Here is a 22,683-nt window from a genome sequence, read left to right as displayed (position 1 = left end):
ACCATGCCATACATGTCCACTCATCAATCAACCTGCCCTCAAGTTTCGTATCACATCTTCTGCACTCGTAATTAAGTACTAGAAGTGTTAAGCTTGTATATTTACACTTAACATGATATTAGTTGAAGTTATTTTACTACTTTAAATTTATATTTATGTTTAAATGTTTCCTTAATAAAGCTGTGTTGCGTTCAACCAATATCCTGTTTGGTATGTTCTTTTAGGGTTGATGTGAGCTGGCAGATTACACTCAAATTAGAGGTGGAAGATCACAAAGCAGTGAGTGAACAAGTAGATCCATTGTCACTTAAGTCCAGCTATACCCTTGAGTATATGTATTAAATGGGTTATATCCTTTGCTTGCACAGTTGGGACGTACTGAACATCAAGAGCGGAGTTGGCAAAAGAAAAAAAAAAATATCCTACACAATAAAAGGAGGAAAAATAAATAAAACATATAAAGACAACTGCTTCCCACCTTAAACAGATCTCGCCAGTCTCTGTGATGTTCGGATGCCAAATCCGTGTTAAGCATTTCACTTTAGGAGGCTGTACACAAAGGAAAGATACATAAATGTCACAATGTTAGGAATTAAGAGACAGAAACATTTTATCACACACCAAGAGAGACACTATATATGTGCAGCAAAAGCTAGAATATTTTGCTTCAATGCCAAAGTAATGAATTGTACTGTAAAACAAAGTTTTGTACATAATTCCTGGGCTAGTAACTGACAGCTTTTTGGTGAGGGATCTCTGCAGGCTAATAACTGGCAACAGCTGTGAGATTACATACAGACATGAGAGGAGAGGTGCGTAAAATTTAGATTTTCTAGTAATAAAGCTTTAATAGTCTCTTAGTGATTTCACACAATAGTTCAATTCATGAACATAATGATAGAAACAAAAGATAACTGCCTGTGATTGTGTTCCATCTGACCTAAATATGTACAGAGGACTCTTTCCCAATCCCCTGCATTTCAAATATGCCTTTCCTCTACATAAACAATTTATTGAATATAAACATTCTGAAGATCTGTTATGTCATTTGGATACACAGGATTGATATAAATTCATATCCATTTTTAAAGTCTGTGGTAGTTGATACCTCAAAGGTAAATTAATAGTATTTTTGCAAAATATGCATGGGTTGGTTAAGGTACAGTTTGAGGGCTTTTTAAAAGGATGACTAAACTTTAAATACAACTTGCCTGGTCTAGGATGTGTAGTTAAGCCGAAGCTATTTCACTACCGTCCACTGTCAACAAAAAAGACAAATAAAAAAAAAAAAACCTTGACTGCAGAGTGCTCAAATTGGAATGACAGGAAGTCTGCTATGTGCTGGGGAAATATCTCCTCTCCACAACTTTACCTTAAATATACTCCACTCTGAAATGCTCTAAACAAAAAGGGGAAAATAGATCGGTATAAAAAAATATGTGTCTCTTCGCTATAATTTGGTTAAATCATATACCATTAAATATCATCATAACATTCTAGTAGCAAAGAGACAATCGATTCCTAATGAGGAACTGTGACAGGATGGACCAACTATGCCACCCCGTTGTGTTGCTGGGGATTGGCTGGGCTTACCACCGTCCCCATTCTTTATCCCAATTGCACCCCTCTAAATGCAGTAGGAGGGGCTCTGCTGCCACCACTAGGCTCTTTCACGGTGCCTAGAACCGCGTCCTTCTGGGTAACTCTTGCTGCTAGTGTACTCCCTTAGTGGGTACCCCTGATCTCTTGCTTTAAATCAGGGTAAGCTGTGGATGGTTCCCCCTGGCCTCTCACAATTGCCAGAGCTGCTTGGTAGTGGGCATAGTGTTATTAGATGCTGGGTCCCAACCTCAGAACTGCCAGAAAATGGATTAGAGTGGTCTAATCTGTAGATCACAGTAATTACAGTAGGTAACTAGACACCAAAAGCAGGATCTTGAAGCAGCGATACTAGCTCAAGAATTTACGCACTAGTTAGTGATCTTCAGAAGCGAAGATGGTATAATACAATACATGGTCAAACAGGGAACTTTTATACACAGTTGGCAACACAAGTCTGGGATATTACATCAGATATTTAGCATCTAGATGTAATATATTCTTTAGTCTTGGATTTAACAAAATTCCCATCAATCTGTGATTTCCGAAATTACTTGCTGGTTGCATTATTCATGTAGTTCTTCTATCTTTTTAACAAGACAGGATAAAAAGGTAATGACCCCCTCCATTCAGGCTAAAGGAACACTTGGTCACTCATGCGATGGGTGTAGTACCAATTAACGGTACCAGCTACCCCGACAGAAAAGAGGAGGACAGAAGGACCCCGAATGCATACTATAGCAGTTGAAAAAAAACCTACTTACCAGGATACAGATGTCTTCATGGGACGGCTCACTGTGTTGCCGACTGTGCAAGATGACGCCTTCACAAACTGCGACTTGTCTTAAAGCGGCGATGGACAGACCCAGCTGTCATTGATGTAATGTAAGTATTATTTTAGGGGTTAGGGGTATTAGGGTTAGAAGTTAAGGCTAGGGTTAACCCTAGCCTTGAAGGCGTCATCTTGCACAGTCGGCAACACAGCAAGCCGTCCCATGAAGACATCTGCATCCTGGCAAGTAGGTTTTTTTTTTTCCAGGTCGCTCTACTATGCATTCGGTGTCCTTCTGTCCTCCTCTTCTTTGTCGGGGTAGTCAGCACCGTTAAACTGACTATCACCTCATGCATTGCCTGCCTTCAGAAGTTACAGAAGCAAATTTCTTCCAACATGACATATCACAAAAATTCCAATACAAAAAAACAACACAATCTAAAAAAAAAAAAATCAGTACATTTGCAATGATACAGTGGCGCACTGTGCTACTAATTAAAATAAATGTATACAATAAGTTAACTATAAGTGATACAGCCACAGGAACAAAAACTGGCTATGGCAAAAAATTGTACCATTCTTCATTTCAAAAAGATTGATACAATCTGTAGCTTATAATATAGAAATATTAAGGATTTATGTTTTGTAAAATATACTGTTTACATATATATTTGTTATTCTTAACAATTGTATATAAGGAAACTTATATTTAAGATTTAGTGGTCCTTCAACATTTGAATTTGATTCATTTAGTGGGCAGGCAAAAGTATTGGACAAACAATAAACACATGTACTTTTGGAATGTAAAGTCTAAACATTTTCCATTACAAACTGAACAGATTTTCTTCCCTGTACATACAATTGCTATGCTTCTCTCCATAGGTCATATGCTGTTTCTATGGATCCAAATGTTTATTAATTGTAAAGCAACTCATGACATTTTCAGTTCACTCCACTATAGCTAATAACTGCAATGCTGAACAAAAAGGTGTCCCCCCCCCCCCCCCCCCAAATCCGAGGTTGGCACGGCTTGAAGTTATATCTTCTGTTTTGCATGTCAAAGACATCAGAAAATGTAGCCTAGAAATGTGTTTTTAAACATGGAGCTGTAATGAACTTGTCAACTGTGTGTATTATTATATTGTTCTGTACTTAGGACAGTGACACACTGGTGCTTTCTGATCCTAGCATAAATCAGCAAAAGGAACACAGCCCTTATCGGTCCTTTCTGCCTGCATAGAGGGAGCAGTGTAAATGCCATGTTCCAAACACTTCAATGCTGATAAGCTCTGAAAATGCTGCGGGCAGCGCTCTGTGCTGTTAACCTGTAAAAAAACAGACTGGTAACGTAGCTCTAGTCCTTCCCACTTCACTTATATATGGACACCAATGAGCTGCGTGAGCTCAAATACTCTGCACTGCTGTTAACATGCTAAAGCTTATATCGGCTACAGGTTGTTTTGGCTGTTCCAACTTCATCACCTCCCTGTCTGTATGTACCTAGTTTTGAATGCAACAATTCCTCTGACCCTAGTTAAACATCCCACAACATATACAATAGAAACCATGTAATATAATATATTTTGTGTAACCATGCAATATATAATATATTGAGGAAAGAAGGACCACAACAAAAAAAAAAAAAAAAAAAACAACAGAGAGTTGCATCTGGCCCATTAGTCCAATTAAAAGGGGAAACATTCTATTGTAGTATTATTATTTTTTTTACACTTGTCCTAGAAACACCAAATTAAACAGTTACCAATTTAATCAGCACAGAGCACCTCAGCTCCATTTATTGAAACTACTCCAAATTGCCACAGGCAATGTCTGTTTTCTACTGATGACAAATTAAAAAAATCACCCAAGATCATCAATTCAAAAGTGACGAAAATGTGATAAATTATTGCAATATATACTCGCCACTACAAAGCAATTCCTTAAAAACAATGCACCTCATTGACACGTGAGCTCCCTTAGATAGCAATGCAAACACATTTTCAAAATAAGTAATTATTTCACTATAAAGATAGTTCAGTTGCAAATAAAACCATTTAAGTTTTCAGTTCTGCAGCTATTGAAACAAAAATGCCTAAACATGGCAATTTCATTTTCTTTTGTTTGTTTATGACACACAACTTGTATATGTGGTTTAAGATAGCTTATGTAAGACAGCTTTATCATTTAACAAATTGGCCAGATAGCTGAACAAGAATATCTGTTCAGTGGGATCAAATGAACTGATTGAACCGTGCATAGCTAGCTTATATCCCAAAAGTCAACAGTCTCCTTTAATTGCAAGGGTCTAATGTAGTGGATCCCAAACTTTTTCAGTTCAAGGCACCCTTAGGGTCTCCATAATTATTTCAAGACACCCCTAAGCCAAAATAATTACCAAGTAGTCCCCCGCCTTTCTTGCCATTTACCCTGGCCGAGGCACCGCTGTGAGATCGCTGAGGCACCCCAGGGTGCCTAGGCGCACAGTTTGGGAATCACTGGTCTAATGTATTGTGACTGAGTAATGACTAAACGCACACACTGATGTCATTGGCCAAGCATTATTTTTTTTTATTATTTTTTTTTTTACAGACTGCGTCTGGGTTATTATTGGGCATTTTGTACTGCCCATTATGAAAGCAGTAAATCAAAGATAACATACTGGGGTCAAGAAACAGAACACTGTAGAATACATACACAAGGAAAACCGTGTAAAGGAGGGCCTATGACACAAAACTCCACACTCATGCCAAACTTCATATCTCTATCTTCAGTCTTCTGCAGAATTTTTCTGTATGTCTTGTGATTTGATTTATTAATTGCATTCATGTATTATTCTGCTCAATTGTACACATGTACTTGTTGTTATACTTACTATTTTCATGTATGTCATTTATGTAAATTCAGGCTCTACAGAACCTGTGTCACCACACAAATAAACAATGATTATGTCTTTCTTAAACACACTGATCCAAATGGCAACTGTTCTAACCTGTGAGATAACCAGCCCAACTTGGGCTGGTAACACACCTGAGTACTGTCACCCCCATCACCAATTCATTAATTTCACCTCAATTTCCTACATCAGATGGATAAGTAGGAACATTGGAAACAATGCATTTAGTAAATGGGTCATGTTGGAAGCTTAGATATATGCATGTTATATGGTCATTTTAACACAAACACAGAAAGCATAGATTTCTGTGAAGCCACTATGGATAGTTAGAGTATTTATAACAGCTGGATAAAAACTTTAATCTAAAGAAAAATAAAAAATGTAAGTATAGAATTCAGTAGCTGAATGTGTGAAATGAACAATAGCTGCTACTAAAGAAATAAGCAACATTGTCTGCAGATTGATGAACAGCAATCTTCCAGCTATCCCAAAAGCTGTGCATACTTAGAACCTTCAAATGGCAGGGAAAGGTTATGGCTGCAAAGGAATGCTGTTTCCAAGATTTTTTTTTAAATTCAATGAAAAAGTCATTAATTTCTTTAAAAGCGTATGGTTAAATTAGGTGTAATTACATTTACTAGTACAGTGGGTCAAATGTAAAAGATATTAGGAAGAAAGTGTGGCACAGATATTGTTCAAAAATGCCTCAACTGAATACAGCAGATAAAGAGTATTTCTATCGCAGTTTTATACACAAGCCCCTAGAAGAATGGGAAAGAAAAAACTGACACACAGCATGCTTACTTAATTGGCATTAAAATAATCATCTAAAGTAAACAGGACCGACACGAGTGGGCTCGACATTTACATTTTGGGACACACTGCCAAGAGCTCAATATTAAAAGCAGTGATGCTAAATAAAAAAAAAGATGCAAACAAAATAAAACAAAATTATAGGAAGAGGTGCTTTGTATAATGGGGCTAAAATATACTTACCTACTTCCAAATTTTGTGAAGTTCGAGGACAAGAAGGCCACCCTCCCAGATCCCACCCAATCTTCTTGCGTAGTGGGAAAGGCCGTGATGACGCAATTCACAGCAAATCGCGTCTTCATGCCCTCTGCACTTGCCTCTTGGACCTTCACTCCAGGTCTCCTGCAGGGGAGGTATAAAAAGTAGGCAAGTATGTTCTAAGTAGGTGATTGTTTCTGGTTCCGGTACTATTCTCCTATGTAATTGGCACAATTCATAAGTTGATATGTTGCTGTGTCCCTTCCTCATATATTATTTTATATGTGACTCCATTTGTTATCCATGCTTTGCCTTTTAAGTACCTAACCCCAAGGCACATTGCGAACAGTAAACCATTTGGCCATAAATACACTATATGGACAAAAGTATTTGGCCATATCTGTTAATTATTGAACAAAGGTGTATAAAATCAAGCACCTACCCAAGCAGTCTCCATTTGCAAACATTTGTGATACAAAATGGGTCATTCTGAAGAGCGTGGTACTGTGATAAGATGCCACTTTTGCAATAGGATGGTTTGTGAAATTTCATCCCTGCTTGATATTCCACGGTCAACTATCAGTGATATTATTAGAAAGTGGAAGAGTCTAGGAACAACAGCAACTCAGACACAAAGCGGAAGACCGCGTAAAATCACAGAGCGGGGTCATGGACTGCTAAGGCACCTGGTGCGTAAAACTCCACAATGCCCTACTGATTTCAAAGCTGAAGAGTTCCGAACTTCCACTGGCATTAATGTAAGCAAAAAAACTGTGTGATGGGAGCTTAAGGAGTTTAACAGAACGGGTTTCCATGGCCGAGCAGCTGCATACAAGCTTTACATCACCAAGACCAATGCCAAGCTTTGGATGGAGTGGTGTAAAACACACAGACACATGTTCTGTGGAGTGATGAATCCCACTTCTCTGTTTCGCAGTCAGATGGGCGTGTCTGGGTTTGCCGGATGCCAGGAGAATACTACCTGCCTGACTGCATTATGCCAACTGTAAAGTTTGTGGAGGAGGGATAACAGTATGGGGCTGTATTTTAGGGTTTGGGCTAGGCTCCTTGTCTCCAGTGAAGGACAATCTTAATGCTTCAGCATACCAAGTCATTTTGGACAATGCTATTCTTTCAACTTTGCGGCAACAGTTTGAGGAAGGCCCTTTTCTATTCCAACATAACTGTGCCCTAGTGCACAAAGCAAGGACTAAAAAGACATGGTTTTATGAGTTCAGTGTGGAAGAAGTTGACTGGCCCGCACAGAGCCTTGACCGCAACCCTTCTCATCCATCCCAAGTTGGGTGCCGTGGCAACCTCCCTGGGGTGCCGTGGCCAGGGCTGGTGGTAAGGAATGCGGGTGACTACTTGGCAATTATTTTGGCTTAGGGGCGTAACATAGTAACATAGTTGTGAGGTTGAAAAAAAGACACCAGTCCATCAAGTTCAACCTATTTTGGATCTCCTGCGATCCTGCACTTATATTTGAAATTAATCCAGAGTAAGCAACCGCCAATCTGTTTCAATTGTGAAAATCCCCCCAGACTCAATATTGCAGTCCTATTTTTAGCCTATATCCACTACTATCCTTCATTTTAAATTAACGGTCGTATCCCTGGATACACCTTTCCGCTAAAAATTTGTCTAACCCTTTCTTAAACATATCTATTGAATCTGCCATCACAACCTTCCCTGGCAATGAATTCCATATCTTGACTGCCCTTACTGTAAAGAACCCCTTCCTTTGCTGGTTGTGAAATCTCCTCTCCTCTAACCTTAGGGGATGACCACGTGTCCTGTGTATGGTCCTTGGGGTAAAAAGTTCCCATGAAAGCTCTCTGTATTGACCCCTAATGTATTTGTACATAGTAATCATATCTCCCCTTAGACGCCTCTTTTCTAAAGTAAACATGCCTAAATTGGCTAACCTTTCCTCATAACTTAATGACTCCATACCCTTTATCAATTTTGTCGCCCTTCTCTGAACCCTTTCTAGTTCCAAATTATCTTTTTTATAGAGTGGTGCCCAGAACTGTACTGCATATTCAAGATGAGGTCTTACCAACGATTTATACAGTGGCAAAATTACACTGTCTTCCCTTGCATCTATGCCCCTTTTTATGCATGCCAATACTTTGTTTGCCCTTGCAGCTGCTGCTTGACATTCAGCACTATTGCTAAGTCTACTGTCTACGAGCACTCCCAAATCCTTTTCCATTATAGATTCTCCTAAATTAATTCCATTAATTTATAGATTGCGTTCTTGTTTTTGATCCCTGAATGCATAACCTTACATTTATCTGTGTTAAACCTCATATTCCATTTGGCCGCCCAATCCTCCAGTTTATTTAAGTCCCTCTGTAGAGAAGCTACATCTTGCTCTGATTTTATTACCTTACAGAGTTTAGTGTCATCTGCAAAAATAGAAACTTTACTCTCTAAACCATCACCAAGGTCATTAATATATTAAAAAGGAGTGGTCCCAGCACGGAACCTTGAGGTACTCCACTTAAGACTCTTGACCAATTAGAAAATGTTCCATTTATCACAACTCTCTGTTCCCTATTCTCTAACCAGTTTTCGATCAAAGTACAAATTTTGATTCCTAGACCCAGTTCCCTTATTTTGTAAACCAACCTCTTGTGTGGCACTGTATCAAAGGCCTTTGCAAAATCTAAGTAGACCACATCTACTGTCCTGCCCTGGTCTAAGTTCCCACTAACTTCCTTGTAGAAACTAATTAAATTAGTTTGACATGACCTATCCCTCACAAATCCATGTTGATTCCCACTAATAATTTTATTGCGTACCAAGTAATCCTGAATACTGTCCCTTAAAATACCTTCCAGTAGTTCACCACTATTGATGTCAGGCTTACAGGTCTATAATGCCTTGAAAAAATTATGGAGACCCTAAGGGTGCCTCGAACTAAGAAAGTTTGGGATCCACTGCTCTACAGAATGAATGGGCACAAATTCCCACAGAAACACTAACATCTTGTGAAAAATTCCCACAGAAACACTTACATCTTGTGAAAAGCCTTTCAAGAAGAGTAGATGCAGTTATCGCTGTAAAAGGAGGACCAACTGCATAGTAAAGTATATGTATATGAATACAATGTCATTACATGCCCTGTTGGTGTAATGGTCAAGCGTCCGAATACTTTTGTCCATATAGTGTATGTTTTGGCAAATTGCATAGACCCAGTTATTCAGGTGCCATTATGAACGGCCACATTGCATTATAGGAATGCACTCCTACACTTCTAGCTTGAGTGATTGATGGCCATTGTTCGGCCACTTTATACAATACCTGATTGGATTATATTTTGGATTGGCCATTGTGAGTATATTGAGAAGTGACATATTCAGAACACTACTACAGAGTGTGGAAATTCTCTATCCTGTATTATTCTGTGGCACTTCAGACGTCAGAGCTTGTATGATCGACATCCATGTAAGTTAAGTAACCAGCTCTATATGTAGTAGGCGGATTTGTGGATTTATATGCAGTTCCGTTGCCCATAATGACACTAGCCGCATATCTAACCATTTGTTTTTTTTATTTCCGGTTTTGTACTCTATTGGAACCATTTTACAGTGATTTTTAAGTGAGAATATGCAAGGCAACAGTTAAAGAAAAAGGTCCTTTCTATAGTGAAGACTAATGAAATGAAAAGGTTAAGTTATTAACACGTCAGAAAGCTCGCTCGTCATGCAGCTAAATGAGATGCCCTCAGTCTTGATAGTGAGGCCGGAAATACAATGACCGCATCTCTGAACCGTAAGGCAGCAGGAAATGAAAAAGACCTTCGTTGCACATATCACAGAATCCCATAGAGGAACAGACTGCTCATTATTTGCTGTGAACAGCAGTGACCAGACTTATCTTTAGAGGTAGCAAGGGAATAGATCCAGCAGCTTCTATAGAACCCAAGAAGGCCAGAACAGAATGTGAAATTACAGATATAAGCAAGGTGCAGTTTTTCAATAAGGCTTCTTTTAAGAAAGAATAATAACACTTATCAGGAAAGACTTGAATAGCTAAAATGTACAGCTTAGAAGAGAGAAGGGACAGGTGTGAGAAGATAGAAACATTCAAATAAATAAAAAACAACAACTGCAAGGTATACAGTAATAGGCATATAGCCTAGCACACAGCAACAAATGGTTGACTATGTGAAAGATACTCAAATGACAATGTTAATATGTATAACCATATAACATACAAATTCTTAAGATACGTGTACATACCATATAAAAATACACGTATGAATATGTGTGTCAATATATAGCAACATATCCACTATTATGAAATGAAATATGTGCATCCATAAAGTTAACTGTGCAAGGTAATCATAGTCAATTGGAATGTGCATATAAACACACCCTTTAATAAATGGCATACAACAAACTTTATGTGCTATGTACATATAATCAATACTAGAGTGTCTACATAGCAACTTTATGCAAAATACTAAGCGTAACTAGGTATATGTGCATATACATATAGCATGCAACCACATGTATGTATTCATATATAGCAACTATTTATGATGTGCTCGTTCACAGCCACAAGATTTTATGATGCCATAATGTTGTCTAACCCTGTATATTTCTGCAAAGTAAGTCTGCCAAGTTTCTACTCTGTCTCCTGTGTTACGAGAATATTTCTGATTCCCATACGTCAATAGGCTTGCGTCGTCTGGCCAGTTTAAGAAATGCATCCCTATCTTTATAGTAGAGAAAATTTGCAATGCAAGCTTGTGGTGGAGAGCTGGTTGCGCCAGCTGCGTTAGAAGGCGGATGCACCCTCTCTACTGCGAATTGAGATGTAAAGGCTTCTCTGCCAAATTCTTGCACAAGCCAGCTTTTCCAGGAATGACACAGGGTTAGATCCTTTGGCTATTTCAGGTAGACTGATAAATCGGATATTGTTTCCATGTAGCCTTCCCTCTAAATCTGATATTTGCAGATAGTGATTTGTGAGGCCAAATTGGAGATTTCCCCTTTCATGTGGGTAGTTATATCGTCTAGTGATGAGATCCTGTGTTCTGCCTCACCGACTCTTTCACGCATCTTTTGAGGATCATGACGAATTATGGAGAATGCAGACTAAACTTCTCCAATTTTGTCAGTCACTTGTTTTTCTGACTCATTGATGGCATGTAGGACTTGTTGGCGGATAAGTTCATTGCTTAGTGGAGACGTGGTTTCCAGCAAGGTGGACGGTTGTTACATGATGTGTTCTCAGGCTTATTGATGGAGGAGAATTAGGCTTGTTTCTCAAACCTCGGTGCTACAACCTGGCTATTTTTGATAATGCTTGACACGATGTAGCACTGAGGCAAAATAAGGGTGGAGCCTTTTTGCACGCAAAGATTTAACTGTCAGTGGGATATAACCAGAGAAAATATTTGGGAGAGCTTGTGCAAATAGTTATAATCAACTGCTCATATGATGGAGAGTTATTCAGCTGTAAATATAACATCAGGTGGAGCGTGACTGATGGTACCGCTAATAGTAATATTAGAGTCGATCCAGCATTATGGGTAGTATAAGATTCGGGGGCTAAAGTTGCCCAAAAATCCTAAAATTCTGAGATTTCACATGTGCAGGCTCTTTATTAGCTTTACACTGACTGTAGCACATGTATAGCGCTGCTATATTGCGACCCCACTTCAGATTAACAAGACAGGTACTGAATCACAGAGAAGACCGTTCAGGAGATCACTCTACTGTGTGAGGCACTAGTGGCCTTGCCACTACTTGCAGTCCAGCGCCGATTTTCCTCAGATTAAGCCCAGGTGAGAGACCACCAGAGAGTTTGGTGAACATGCAGCCTACAGTTTTCTGGTAGCAGGATATTTTAATAAGATTTTGGCAAGAGAGGTGGGAATCTGCTGTCCCATGCCCGCCACATAAATCAACTTCCTAATACATTGGTAGCCAGCTACGGAGGGATGAAAGAGCGCATGATGGACATACTTAGCTAATTATTCAATGTATATTACTCAACTCAGTAATATGAATAAGGGCCATGTAAAACAATAGGATTTTTATCCCTCTTGAACAATCCACATCTCATGGCTTTAGGGAATATTTTAATTCAGAGACAACTATCAGAGACATCCTTATTTATCGAAAAGAAAAGAAAAAGGATGGATCTGGAGATGGAGTCTTAAGGGATGTGTCCTAATGGAAGTCATCTGGATAGATCTATATGCTCAAAAAGTAGAAGAGAATTAAGTATCAGCTGGGAAAGACAGATATGTGTCAGATCTTGGCAACTGACCGTGTATCTCTGGTAACTGTGTGTCTGGTAAAATTAGGTCTGTACAATCATTCCAAGTGGTTAACGGTACATGATACAAATGGTAGACTGTATGTTGTTGGCATTGAGATAGCTTCAATAGTGGACCTTACTTCAAATAACATGTTTTTTAAAAGTTAGCTATGAAAAAAGGTTTAAAACATAACAAAATTAAAAAAAATAATGTTAGCTAAACTCCCTTTTCTACGATCATCTCATTGTAAATAGTGTTAAGAATATGAGAATTAGACATGAGAAAATAGCAACAATTTGAATAGATGTGATAAATAATAGGCAAAACTATTGTTATCTTTACATGAAATTAAGACTATTGGAACAGAATTAATGAATATATATCCAGAAAAATGAGTAACCCTTAAAAAATAAAAACAAACAAACAAGTACTACTTTCTCTAATGGTAAGAATTGCAAAGACAATACTCCAACAGAAGACAATCATTACACACCTAAACTACTGACTTGTAATGTAATTTACTTGAAAACTTCTAGCGCATGGTGAAAAATCTGTTAATACAGACACACACACGCTCAACCATCTCAGACAAGATAAAGAAAAGTGTCTGTACAAATGGATTTTACCCAACAAAGGAAAACGGGTATTAAACTCAGTTTTTTTAAGCTTTTTCTTTTAATTAAAAGGAATGGTAAATTAGCAGTTTAACAAGAGCCATAGGGAATTGGTGGATTTCAAAAATGGCAACTCACTGAGATGAAGTTACTGTGCAAACTGTGTAGAAAGTGATGACCCCTTTCCATTAATAGTTTAAAGCTTCCACTGCAATTGACATTTTAGTGCCTGTGTGTGCTAAATATTTATATTGTACATCTGTGCGTCCAACGCACACATGTAAGTAACTTTCCATAACACAAAGTACAGAAGAGAGCACTGCTCACTCCAGTTGTATATAACCTTAAATTTCCTTGACAGGAAGTGAGCAAATGTGCAACATAATGAATGCAGTTTATTGCCTTTCCAATTTGATTTACCAATTATGTGTTATGAGTGGCATAGTCTGTTTTTCATCATTTTAGAATTGATAAAACAAAAACCCTTGGGAACACACATAGCATCAATTCAGTGAAGTAAACAATCGACACTTAAGGAAAAGCACAATGTTTCTGCCTGACAATGTTGATGGGCTGGGTCACCATCTTCCTACCAGAAATCCATACTAAATACATTTTGCTATCACTGTATCATAATTTTAATAGGCAGTAGCCAATTGGCATTTACTTTTTGGTTTTGGATATATCCATCTGGATACACTAACTTACAATCAACTTTGTTTATTATTATTATTTTTATTTATAGGGCGCCACTAGGTATCCGTAGCGCCGTACAGGGGACAGACAGAAACACGATACAGGGTGAGACGGCACGGTACAGTTAACAAAAAGCACAGTAACTCAGAAGCTCAATGTACAGCTAGATGAGAGGCGAGAGCCCCCAGCAGGGTAGAAGGGCAGGAGGACCTCACGGAAGAGACAAGGAGCTGGAGAGCAGAGTTAAGGTGGTGGAGAACAGAGGGAAAGGAGGCCCTGCTCGAAGGAGCGTACAATCTAAGGGGAGGGTAGGACGGACAGAGACGCAAAGGTTGGAGGATGGAATGGGGAGAACGGAGGCTGACACGGAGAGGGGGGGAGAGGAGAAAGAAAAAGGAGGGAGGGCAGGAGTGGGAGGGGGGTAGGCGGAGACTGGGAGGAGGACAATTAGGTGGGGGACTGGAGGGCTTTAAGTAAAAGGTGGGTTTTTAAGGCCTGTTTGAAGCTGGACAAGTTGGGAGAAGTTCTGATGGAGCGGGGGAGCTGGTTCCAGTGGAGGGGGGCAGCGCAAAAGTCTTGGATGCGAGCATGGGAGGAGGTAACCAGGGGGGAGGAGAGGCGGCGGTCATTAGCCGAACGCAGAGGGCGGGATGGAGCGTGAATGGAGATAAGGTTGGAGATGTAGGGAGCAGTGGAGTTGGAGAGGGCCTTGAAAGTAAGAGTGAGGAGCTTGAACACGATTCTGTAGGGGATGGGGAGCCAGTGGAGGGATTGGTAGAGGGGGGAGACAGAAGAGGAGCGGCGAGAAAGGAAAATGAGCCGAGCGGCAGCATTGAGTACGGAGCGAAGGGGAGCGAGATGAGAGCGGGGGAGGCCAGTAAGGAGGAGGTTACAGTAGTCTAAGCGGGAGATAATAAGGGAGTGGACAAGAGCTTTAGTGGCATCTTGGGAGAGGAAGGGCCGAATGCGTGCGATGTTGCGCAGCTGGAATCGGCAGGATTTAGCGAGAGAGAAGATATGAGGGGTAAAGGAGAGAGGGGAGTCCAGGGTGACGCCGAGGCAGCGAAGTTCAGAAGCAGGGGAAATAGAGGAGTTGAGAACGGTGATAGAAAGGTCAGAAGGGGAGGGGGATTGAGCGGGGGGAAAGACAATAAGTTTGGTTTTAGTGAGATTAAGCTTGAGGAATCTAGAGGACATCCAGGAGGAGATGGCGGAGAGGCAGGCGGACACCCTGGAGAGGAGGGAGGGAGAGAGATCGGGAGAGGAAAGGTAGAGTTGGGTGTCATCCGCATAAAGGTGGTACTTGAGACCAAAGGAGCTGATGAGTTCACCCAGGGAAGAGGTGTAAAGAGAGAACAGTAGGAATCCAAGAACAGAGCCTTGGGGGACCCCTACTGGAAGGGAGGTCCCCTGTTTACAAATACATCCTGCAGTAATTTATGTCTTTCCTTTAAGTCCAAGAACTCTAATAACATTAAAAGCAAAATAAATGCCTGCATTTGACAGACTGTAGTCAAGTAGTTCAACAGGACCACTATCCATTAAAATCTTATTATCATTATTTGAAGTTAGAAATAAAGAAGGCAATACAGCTTTTCACAGACTTTCACCTGTCAGACTCGGGGCGGGATACTGTGTCTGCTCATCGTACCAGTCAGTACAACTTGGAATGGATTAGCTGGTGCCAGTGGCGGGACTGTCTCTCTCATAAGGCATTTCTTATTACATCTTCGATAACAGATTGCCAGTATTACATGCACCTTGAAAAAGACTCCAGTGGGCGGGTCGAAACGCGTCGGTGATATACTGGTGACTTGGTGATTGAGTGAAAAAATCCCTGGGCTGTGTCATCTATTTCACGCTGAATACCACGCAAAGCTTTGGTAGGAGTGTACTTACTTCTTTACTTTCAGATTTCTGAAATGTCATGATGAAATATATAGCGTTCTTATACGCGTATTTTTTTAAAAAGTTTTGTATATTTGGAATAATACATTGAAGTTTTTAAGAAGGTGTCACGCGAAATATCTTTTATATATCTTATACATGCATTGAACTTTAGATGATCTATCGGTATATGAAACATCTCAAAGGACTACATCGAATGATTACACAGATTGAAAATTATCCCTTGGGTTTATTTAATGTAAGCGTATTTAGAAAGAGGTCTTGCTCCCCTGCTTATTATTGATCTCATGTGGTGGTAATGATAACATCTTATAGCCACTCATAAAAAGAGATTTCTGGTATATTTACTGGGTCTACACTATGTTACATCCTCTCTCTTTTTCCCCATAACTTCTATGTTTGTCGATGAACGGTTAGAGATTGTCTATTTGAAAAAGAGGATCAGGGATTAGATCTAAATGATGTATTAACTGTGAGAGACTTTCCTTGTTTAAAAAGAAGATCAGAGACTATATTCAAATGGATTAAAAATATGATGAAGATGAATTGAAAAAAATAGATGACATCTGAATTAAATATCTTTTACTATTGCATATTTGTATGTGTTCTTTGTCTTTGCGCTTACGGTTGACACCGTATTTCTGTTTTGAAATTATTCTTTTAAGTGAAGTGACACTCTTGTTGTCCTACAGTGGCTGCATTGCACGTGAAACGCTTATCAAGGGAGAAAATCTCTTTGCTTGCTAGGTATTACAGTGCTGTCCAACCTAATAGGTATGGAGGGATGTGGTCATGAAATAATGATTGGAAAGTGTTTAGAAAGAATATCAATATACAACTAGGTGGAAAAAAAGGGAAGGGTGGAGGTTCCTGCTTGTAAAAGCTAAACATGCATAGTTTTTTTACACTTTCACTTAACTTGCTCTTATGGATGCACTGCACATGAGGTGCCTGGGAGGCGAGTGTTGTTATAAAAGTACCATGGTTCCAATACTTTGTTAAAGTTATCAACTTTATTGTTTTGGAGACTGGTTATGTATCCATCTGAGAAATAAACCAGATACGATTGCTAACATTAAGTATGCATTTTTAAGGCCTCCAACATGAAGTGCTTTAGTCAGAAATTAAAACCTAATAATTTTAAAGCAAACTTCCAGGTTGTACTACCGTAAGTTAGTTTAATTAGATAATTAACCCACTCCAACACCAATAAGGAGATTAATATGGTCATTAATAATGCAACAAGTTGAAGGAATCGACATGACAAATGATTGGAATTGTTATAAATATATATCAGTACATATTTTTGGCTTTAAAATATATAATGACCATACTTAAAAAGGAGGGGAGGACTGCATGCCTGAGTGATTACATCTAGCGGTTGCTGAATATAAAAATAAGGCCAAAACAACACATAAGAATCATTTTTCCGTTACAGGATTCAATGGGCAATGTTGTTATGATACATTTTATTGCTTTAAAAAATAAATGTTGTACAAGTAATACTTGGACTGATGTCTAGCTATAATGCAGCAATAAATTAGAAAAACTATTTATTTCAGCTGAAGAAAAAGTCAAACGGCATGTTCACAATAAAAACTCCATAGTTACCATATGACCAGGGTCCACACCACGTTTAAAAGATATACCACATGTTCAGAACGCCTCATCTGAGCATTTGTGGGTCTGTCTCATGTATAGATAAACAGTGTCGGAGGGGGTTTCACTATGCATGTGCCAGACTGGCAAATTCCATACTTGACTACTCTCCTGGAATGTCCAGGAGACTCCCAAATTTCTAGGACTACTCCCGGACTCCCAGCAGACAAGTACATCTCGCATCCCGCATGCTTCCCTAGTGAAGTGGGTGGTGGTGCTTAATGATTCACAGGGAATTGTGCCATCCTGGCTCCACCAAGTGATGCCGGAATCTTCCAGAGTGGAATCCTAAAATGTTGGCAAATATGGCATATTCTCAGAAGAAGCCCATGCTTTGCTTTTCGGAGAGCAGTCCTGGGACTTCGCAGAGTAACCAGTCTGCTGGGCCCCGCACTCCCTGTAATGATAATAGTTCCACCAGTGTTGATCACCAATAAAATAGCAAAAAATGTTCCATGCATGGCCAACATTAGCCCCTGCATCTAACTTCTTCCTATAGATAATTAGTACCTATGGACAGGGTATTCTGCACTGTAGCAATCGTTTTAACGATGACCACAAATCCGACGACCACAAATCCGACAACGACAAGTCCTAAAAATAAAATCCGGATGCATGAAAAACTGTTTGCAAAATAAACACTTACCTGAAACCCGACCCTGCCCATCTCCAATGGCACCATCATGCTGACAGCAAGTTATTCAGAATGGTCTGGTCTTCGGCACTACAGCTTGACGTCATCACGACCAATGTTAATTGAAAGCGGCAATGTCGGGTTAAGTGTTTAAACACTCAACCTGGGGGTCACGACATTGCTACTTTTAATTAACATTGACAGAGGTCGGGTTTCAGGTAAGTTTTTATTTTGTAAACGTTTTTTTAAACATTCAGATTTTATTTGTAGGGATTGCCGTTGTCGGATTTGTGGTCATCATTCAAGCGTACCCAAGCCATTCTGCAAAAGTGAATAAGAAAATAGTCCTGACACTTTAAAAAAAAAAAATGCTAACAGCAATAATGTGAACAGACAACAAATTTACTTTCAAGCATTCATCTGTAACATATATACAATATAAATCATACTTCAAAGAGTACAATCATTGCAAGGTATGAAGTAGACAGTTTATAAAAAACTAGATTGCTATAAAAATGTTTGTATGTACTTTATCATCCCCTGGGATACTCGGAAACAAGTAGCTAGTTCTTTTCATTTTCCAAAAAACAAAAATTCACTCAGGGCCAAGGATTTAATTTACTGTTTGGGGTGAGGGTTTACAAATTCATGTCTTGGCTTGTGATAAAGGGTTAGTTCAGGATTGGGGTGGGCCCAATTAATTGTGTCCAAAATAAGTTAAACCCTGACCAATGGTCTTCTCAAATTCTGCTTTGTTCAGCAAGTAAGAAGAGAAACTTCCCTTAGTCTGCTGCTGATTATCTAAAATAACTGTTTGTATTCTAGACTTGCAACACTGCACTACAAACCAATAGGTGCAACAAAACAACAGAACTATCATGATATCATGATTATCTGTCAACCAGATTTACAGTTATGACTAAAAGTGTTGCAATTCAGTTCAACTGGATCATTTGCAAGCACCACATATATTGTGGAGGACCACATGCTGCAGTATCACCATATGGTAACTATTAGTAGTGGTTGCCTGTTAAATTCTTAAATGATTAATAGAAAAGAGGAGAATAAGTGTGTAGAGGCCATCATCTTTTAAAACTGAATATGCTGATCCTCAATTACGAAATGCACTGAATATGCACCACTTAACGCCTTTGTTTTGCACCAATGCTCCCAGATGGCAAGCAGAGTGCACACTTATTCTTTACTCTTGGGACACGCAAAACACAGCCCAGAAGTGCACACAAGAGGCTGAATAATCTGAAGAGGCGCAAAATTGTAAATGTCACATATGGAGCAACTAAAGACTATTCTCTACTTTGTCTCCACTGCCTTGCAGTCCATGAACTATCTCCACAGACACATGTTGAAAACCCCAGCTCACAAGTAGCTAGGTTAGAAAACCAAGAAATTCTAGCAAAAGACTGCAGAAGAGTTAATAATAAAAAAAAAAAAAAAAAAAAAACTGCAAAGCTTTATTATCAATTGGTGTTCTGGTTTTGATTCTGTAAAAGTCCCTTTTAATTTCTCGAAAAACTGTCATTGAAGCATTAGCTAACATAAACAAAAAAATTAATTGTTCATATATAAGTATCGTGATTTTAGCCAAATCAGTATAATTAGGAAAAACGTATTAATGTGATCATGATGCCTCCAAAGGATATTAGTGGGTTTTGATTGCATTATTTGCAGCAAACCCCAGGTGGCCAAGTCAACTGTGATTTAAGGCCCAGCCCCAGATGCTAAGATTGGGCAATTAATTTGACTAGAAAGGACAATTTAGAGGTCAACTTCAAGTGCATTTTATTTTCATATAGGAAATATAAATCAAAGAATTACCTTCTATAATTTATGTTTGAGAAGACCTCTATATACGTTTATAACCAGTGGGGCAAGCTATATGACATTTGTCATCTCTAGATACCAGCCCCATAAACAGCTATGAAGACAATGTATCTCTAAAAATAATCCATGTAACAATCATGTTTTCTATGTAGATGTGTGGAAAATTATACGCTGCTCAGTAGACTATCAAATCTCTGCTCTGTTCTAGAAAAAAAAAATATACCACTTAGAAAACTACTAACTAGAAGTGTTTTAAACTGAAGGGCAAGGAAGACTTAAAAGTAATTAAATTTTAGAAAATGTACATTTTTGGGTCTCAGACTTCCTACTGTTGAATTATCTATACCTTACAATTTCTGCTTTGATACCTGTTTTATTTAAAGAAAATGTTTTTTTCATTTACATATTACCTTTTTGTTCAATAAGTATTGACACATATTGCCATATTAAACTATATTTTGTAGTGTTCTGTCATTGTGTTCTTAAATAATTCAGGTAAGGTGTCAGGTAAGCTGTTTTTATAATGCTACATTTAGGCAGGGAATTATTTGGTTTACAGTAACCCTGATTAACGTTAATTTTGACTCCAGTCGGTCATCAATCAGGGAGTATCTGAAGAATTCATATGAGTCCATAGAGCCTAAAAGAAAAGAAAACTTCTATCAGTAGCGCTTTATCTTTTCTCATCCACTGTACATTTTCTCCTGAGTTGCTGCACAATTAATTAGCTAATTAAAATGGTGAGAAACCCTCTAGCAAATCAGACAGGGAGCCCGATTGTCACTATCAATAAGAAGCTAACTGGAATACCCCCTCCGCTTATTGAATTAAAGCAATGGAAATAGAGCCACAGGGCTGAGTTGGATATCATTTGAGGTTCCTAATTTAAATTAAAATTGCAGTGCTTGGTTGAAATTTATCAAAACAGTTGTTGCAAAATTAAACATTAATATTTCTTTATTTTAAAATAAATAAAAACTAGCTTAGTCGGTGGGTCCTGTGTGTGGGAATGTATTAATCCCTGCATGGAGTTATTGAATGAAAACAATGAGCAATACAGGGGTATCAAGAACACTGTTGTCCATACTTGATACCAGGGCCGGACTGGCCATCCGGCACTTCTGGCAAATGCCAGAAGGGCCGATGGCAGTGTGGGTCGGTCAGGCCTTGCGATCCCCCGATTAAATGTAAAAAAAAAATTATTCATTTTTGTGTGTAGCCGTCATGACGTGTGACGCAATGACGGCTCTGTGCGCCGGCCTGGCTCCCGCTCTTCAGGTTGGCGTAGGACTGGCTGCAGTGATTACCGGAGGCTGCTGTCAGTGCTCAGGTAAGTGACCTACTAGATCTAGGACACGTTACAAGTCAAGCATCAGCAATGCACAAACTAGATCAACACAGCACTGACAAGCTCAGATTGAGCCGCCAGGTGAATACAGCAGGCAGCAATCAAGCAATAGTGAAACAAAAGCTGGATCAAATGCAGAGAGGAAAGATAACGGGTATGCTGGATACTAAGCAAATAAACTCAATAGTCTTGCAAGGTAGCCTTGCTCTGACAGAATCTTACAGCCGCAGGTATTTGTTGTTTTTCTCTATGCCATGTTTCCTGCATGGATAATAATGACAAAAGTGACTAGATTTAAATTTATGTAGATGCCATGTAGATCCATAGCCAACAGTAGTTTACTGACATTATAATCACATTCTGTTTGGAATGAAACGTGAGTAGTTTCTAAAAAAGGCACTTGTCTGGATGAGTCCTTTGGGTTATTAAAAAACTTACACAGTGCAGTGCAGCTATATACACAGTTATATGCACAATTATACCTAATTGTACAAGTCATTGTATATATATATTATCATCCACATTGACTAGGACCATAATCCATGTATGCAGAAGCTTATTAAGACCCCAATGGGGACCTGCATATTTGAATATGATGTTTCATATGATCATCGTGGTTTGGAAGGAGGATTCAAACTTGCATGCCTGACTGAAAGTGTCACCACTAAACACAACTTAGACTAATGTAAACTTTGTCATAAATCATATCTGCTGTCACTTAAGCTGGGTACACACTACAGAAATTTCGACCAACTTTTTATGCCGAGCGATTTTACATGCGATGTTCCGATCACTGGGTCCATGGACTGCATACACACTAGCCTTGTTTAGGACGATAAAGGGAAGAGCGGACGTCCCTTTAGCGACTTTTTACAGCCATGTTGTCGTGAGCAATGACTGTAATTTCGTACTCACTGTTGTGGATCGGTCGGAAGTTTATACACACTGCACAGCGGAAACGAGAATGGACCGAAAATATTAAACGGTACGACCAACCAAAATGAAGCGATAATCGTCCATTTGGGCAGACTTTCGACCATCGTGTCACTGCACACACTGACCCGACTTTTGAACGAGTGGTCGTATGTCAGCTGTTTGAGCCGATTATTGGATGAAAACAGTGTAGTGTGTACCCAGCAATTAGGCAATATGCAAGAATGTTGCAAAATGTTATCATTCACAGACTTTTGATAGATTGGTAGCTGAACTGCAATAAGGAAATCACAGGGGAAATTGAATGCTATGCGCTGTTGAGCTGCTACAATTTTTATTGTATTCTTATGATGTGTTCCCCAACCCTCTAAAATTGTAAGCTCATTTGGACAGGGCCATCTTTACTTTGTTTCATGTCATTGTATGTAATTTGTTTATGTCATGAACCCCTCAGTGTATAGTGCTGCATAATATGTAGGGGCTTTATA

General features: G+C 39.1%; 1 protein-coding gene across 2 annotated transcripts in view; it reads right to left on the bottom strand.

The window, feature by feature from the left end:
* The window catches only part of UBE2F (ubiquitin conjugating enzyme E2 F (putative)), a 169,108-nt gene that overhangs the window by 62,409 nt on the left and 84,016 nt on the right, over nucleotides 1-22,683 (bottom strand). For both annotated transcript variants that reach the window (XM_075180344.1, XM_075180345.1), the window contains exon 6: nucleotides 479-549. In XM_075180344.1, the coding sequence (XP_075036445.1) occupies nucleotides 479-549 (71 nt within the window). The remainder of the gene's footprint in view (nucleotides 1-478; nucleotides 550-22,683) is intronic.

Source organism: Mixophyes fleayi, chromosome 7 (assembly GCF_038048845.1).
Source record: "Mixophyes fleayi isolate aMixFle1 chromosome 7, aMixFle1.hap1, whole genome shotgun sequence".
In the NCBI taxonomy this organism is placed as follows: domain Eukaryota; kingdom Metazoa; phylum Chordata; class Amphibia; order Anura; family Limnodynastidae; genus Mixophyes; species Mixophyes fleayi.
This window is presented reverse-complemented; position numbering and strand designations above follow the sequence as displayed.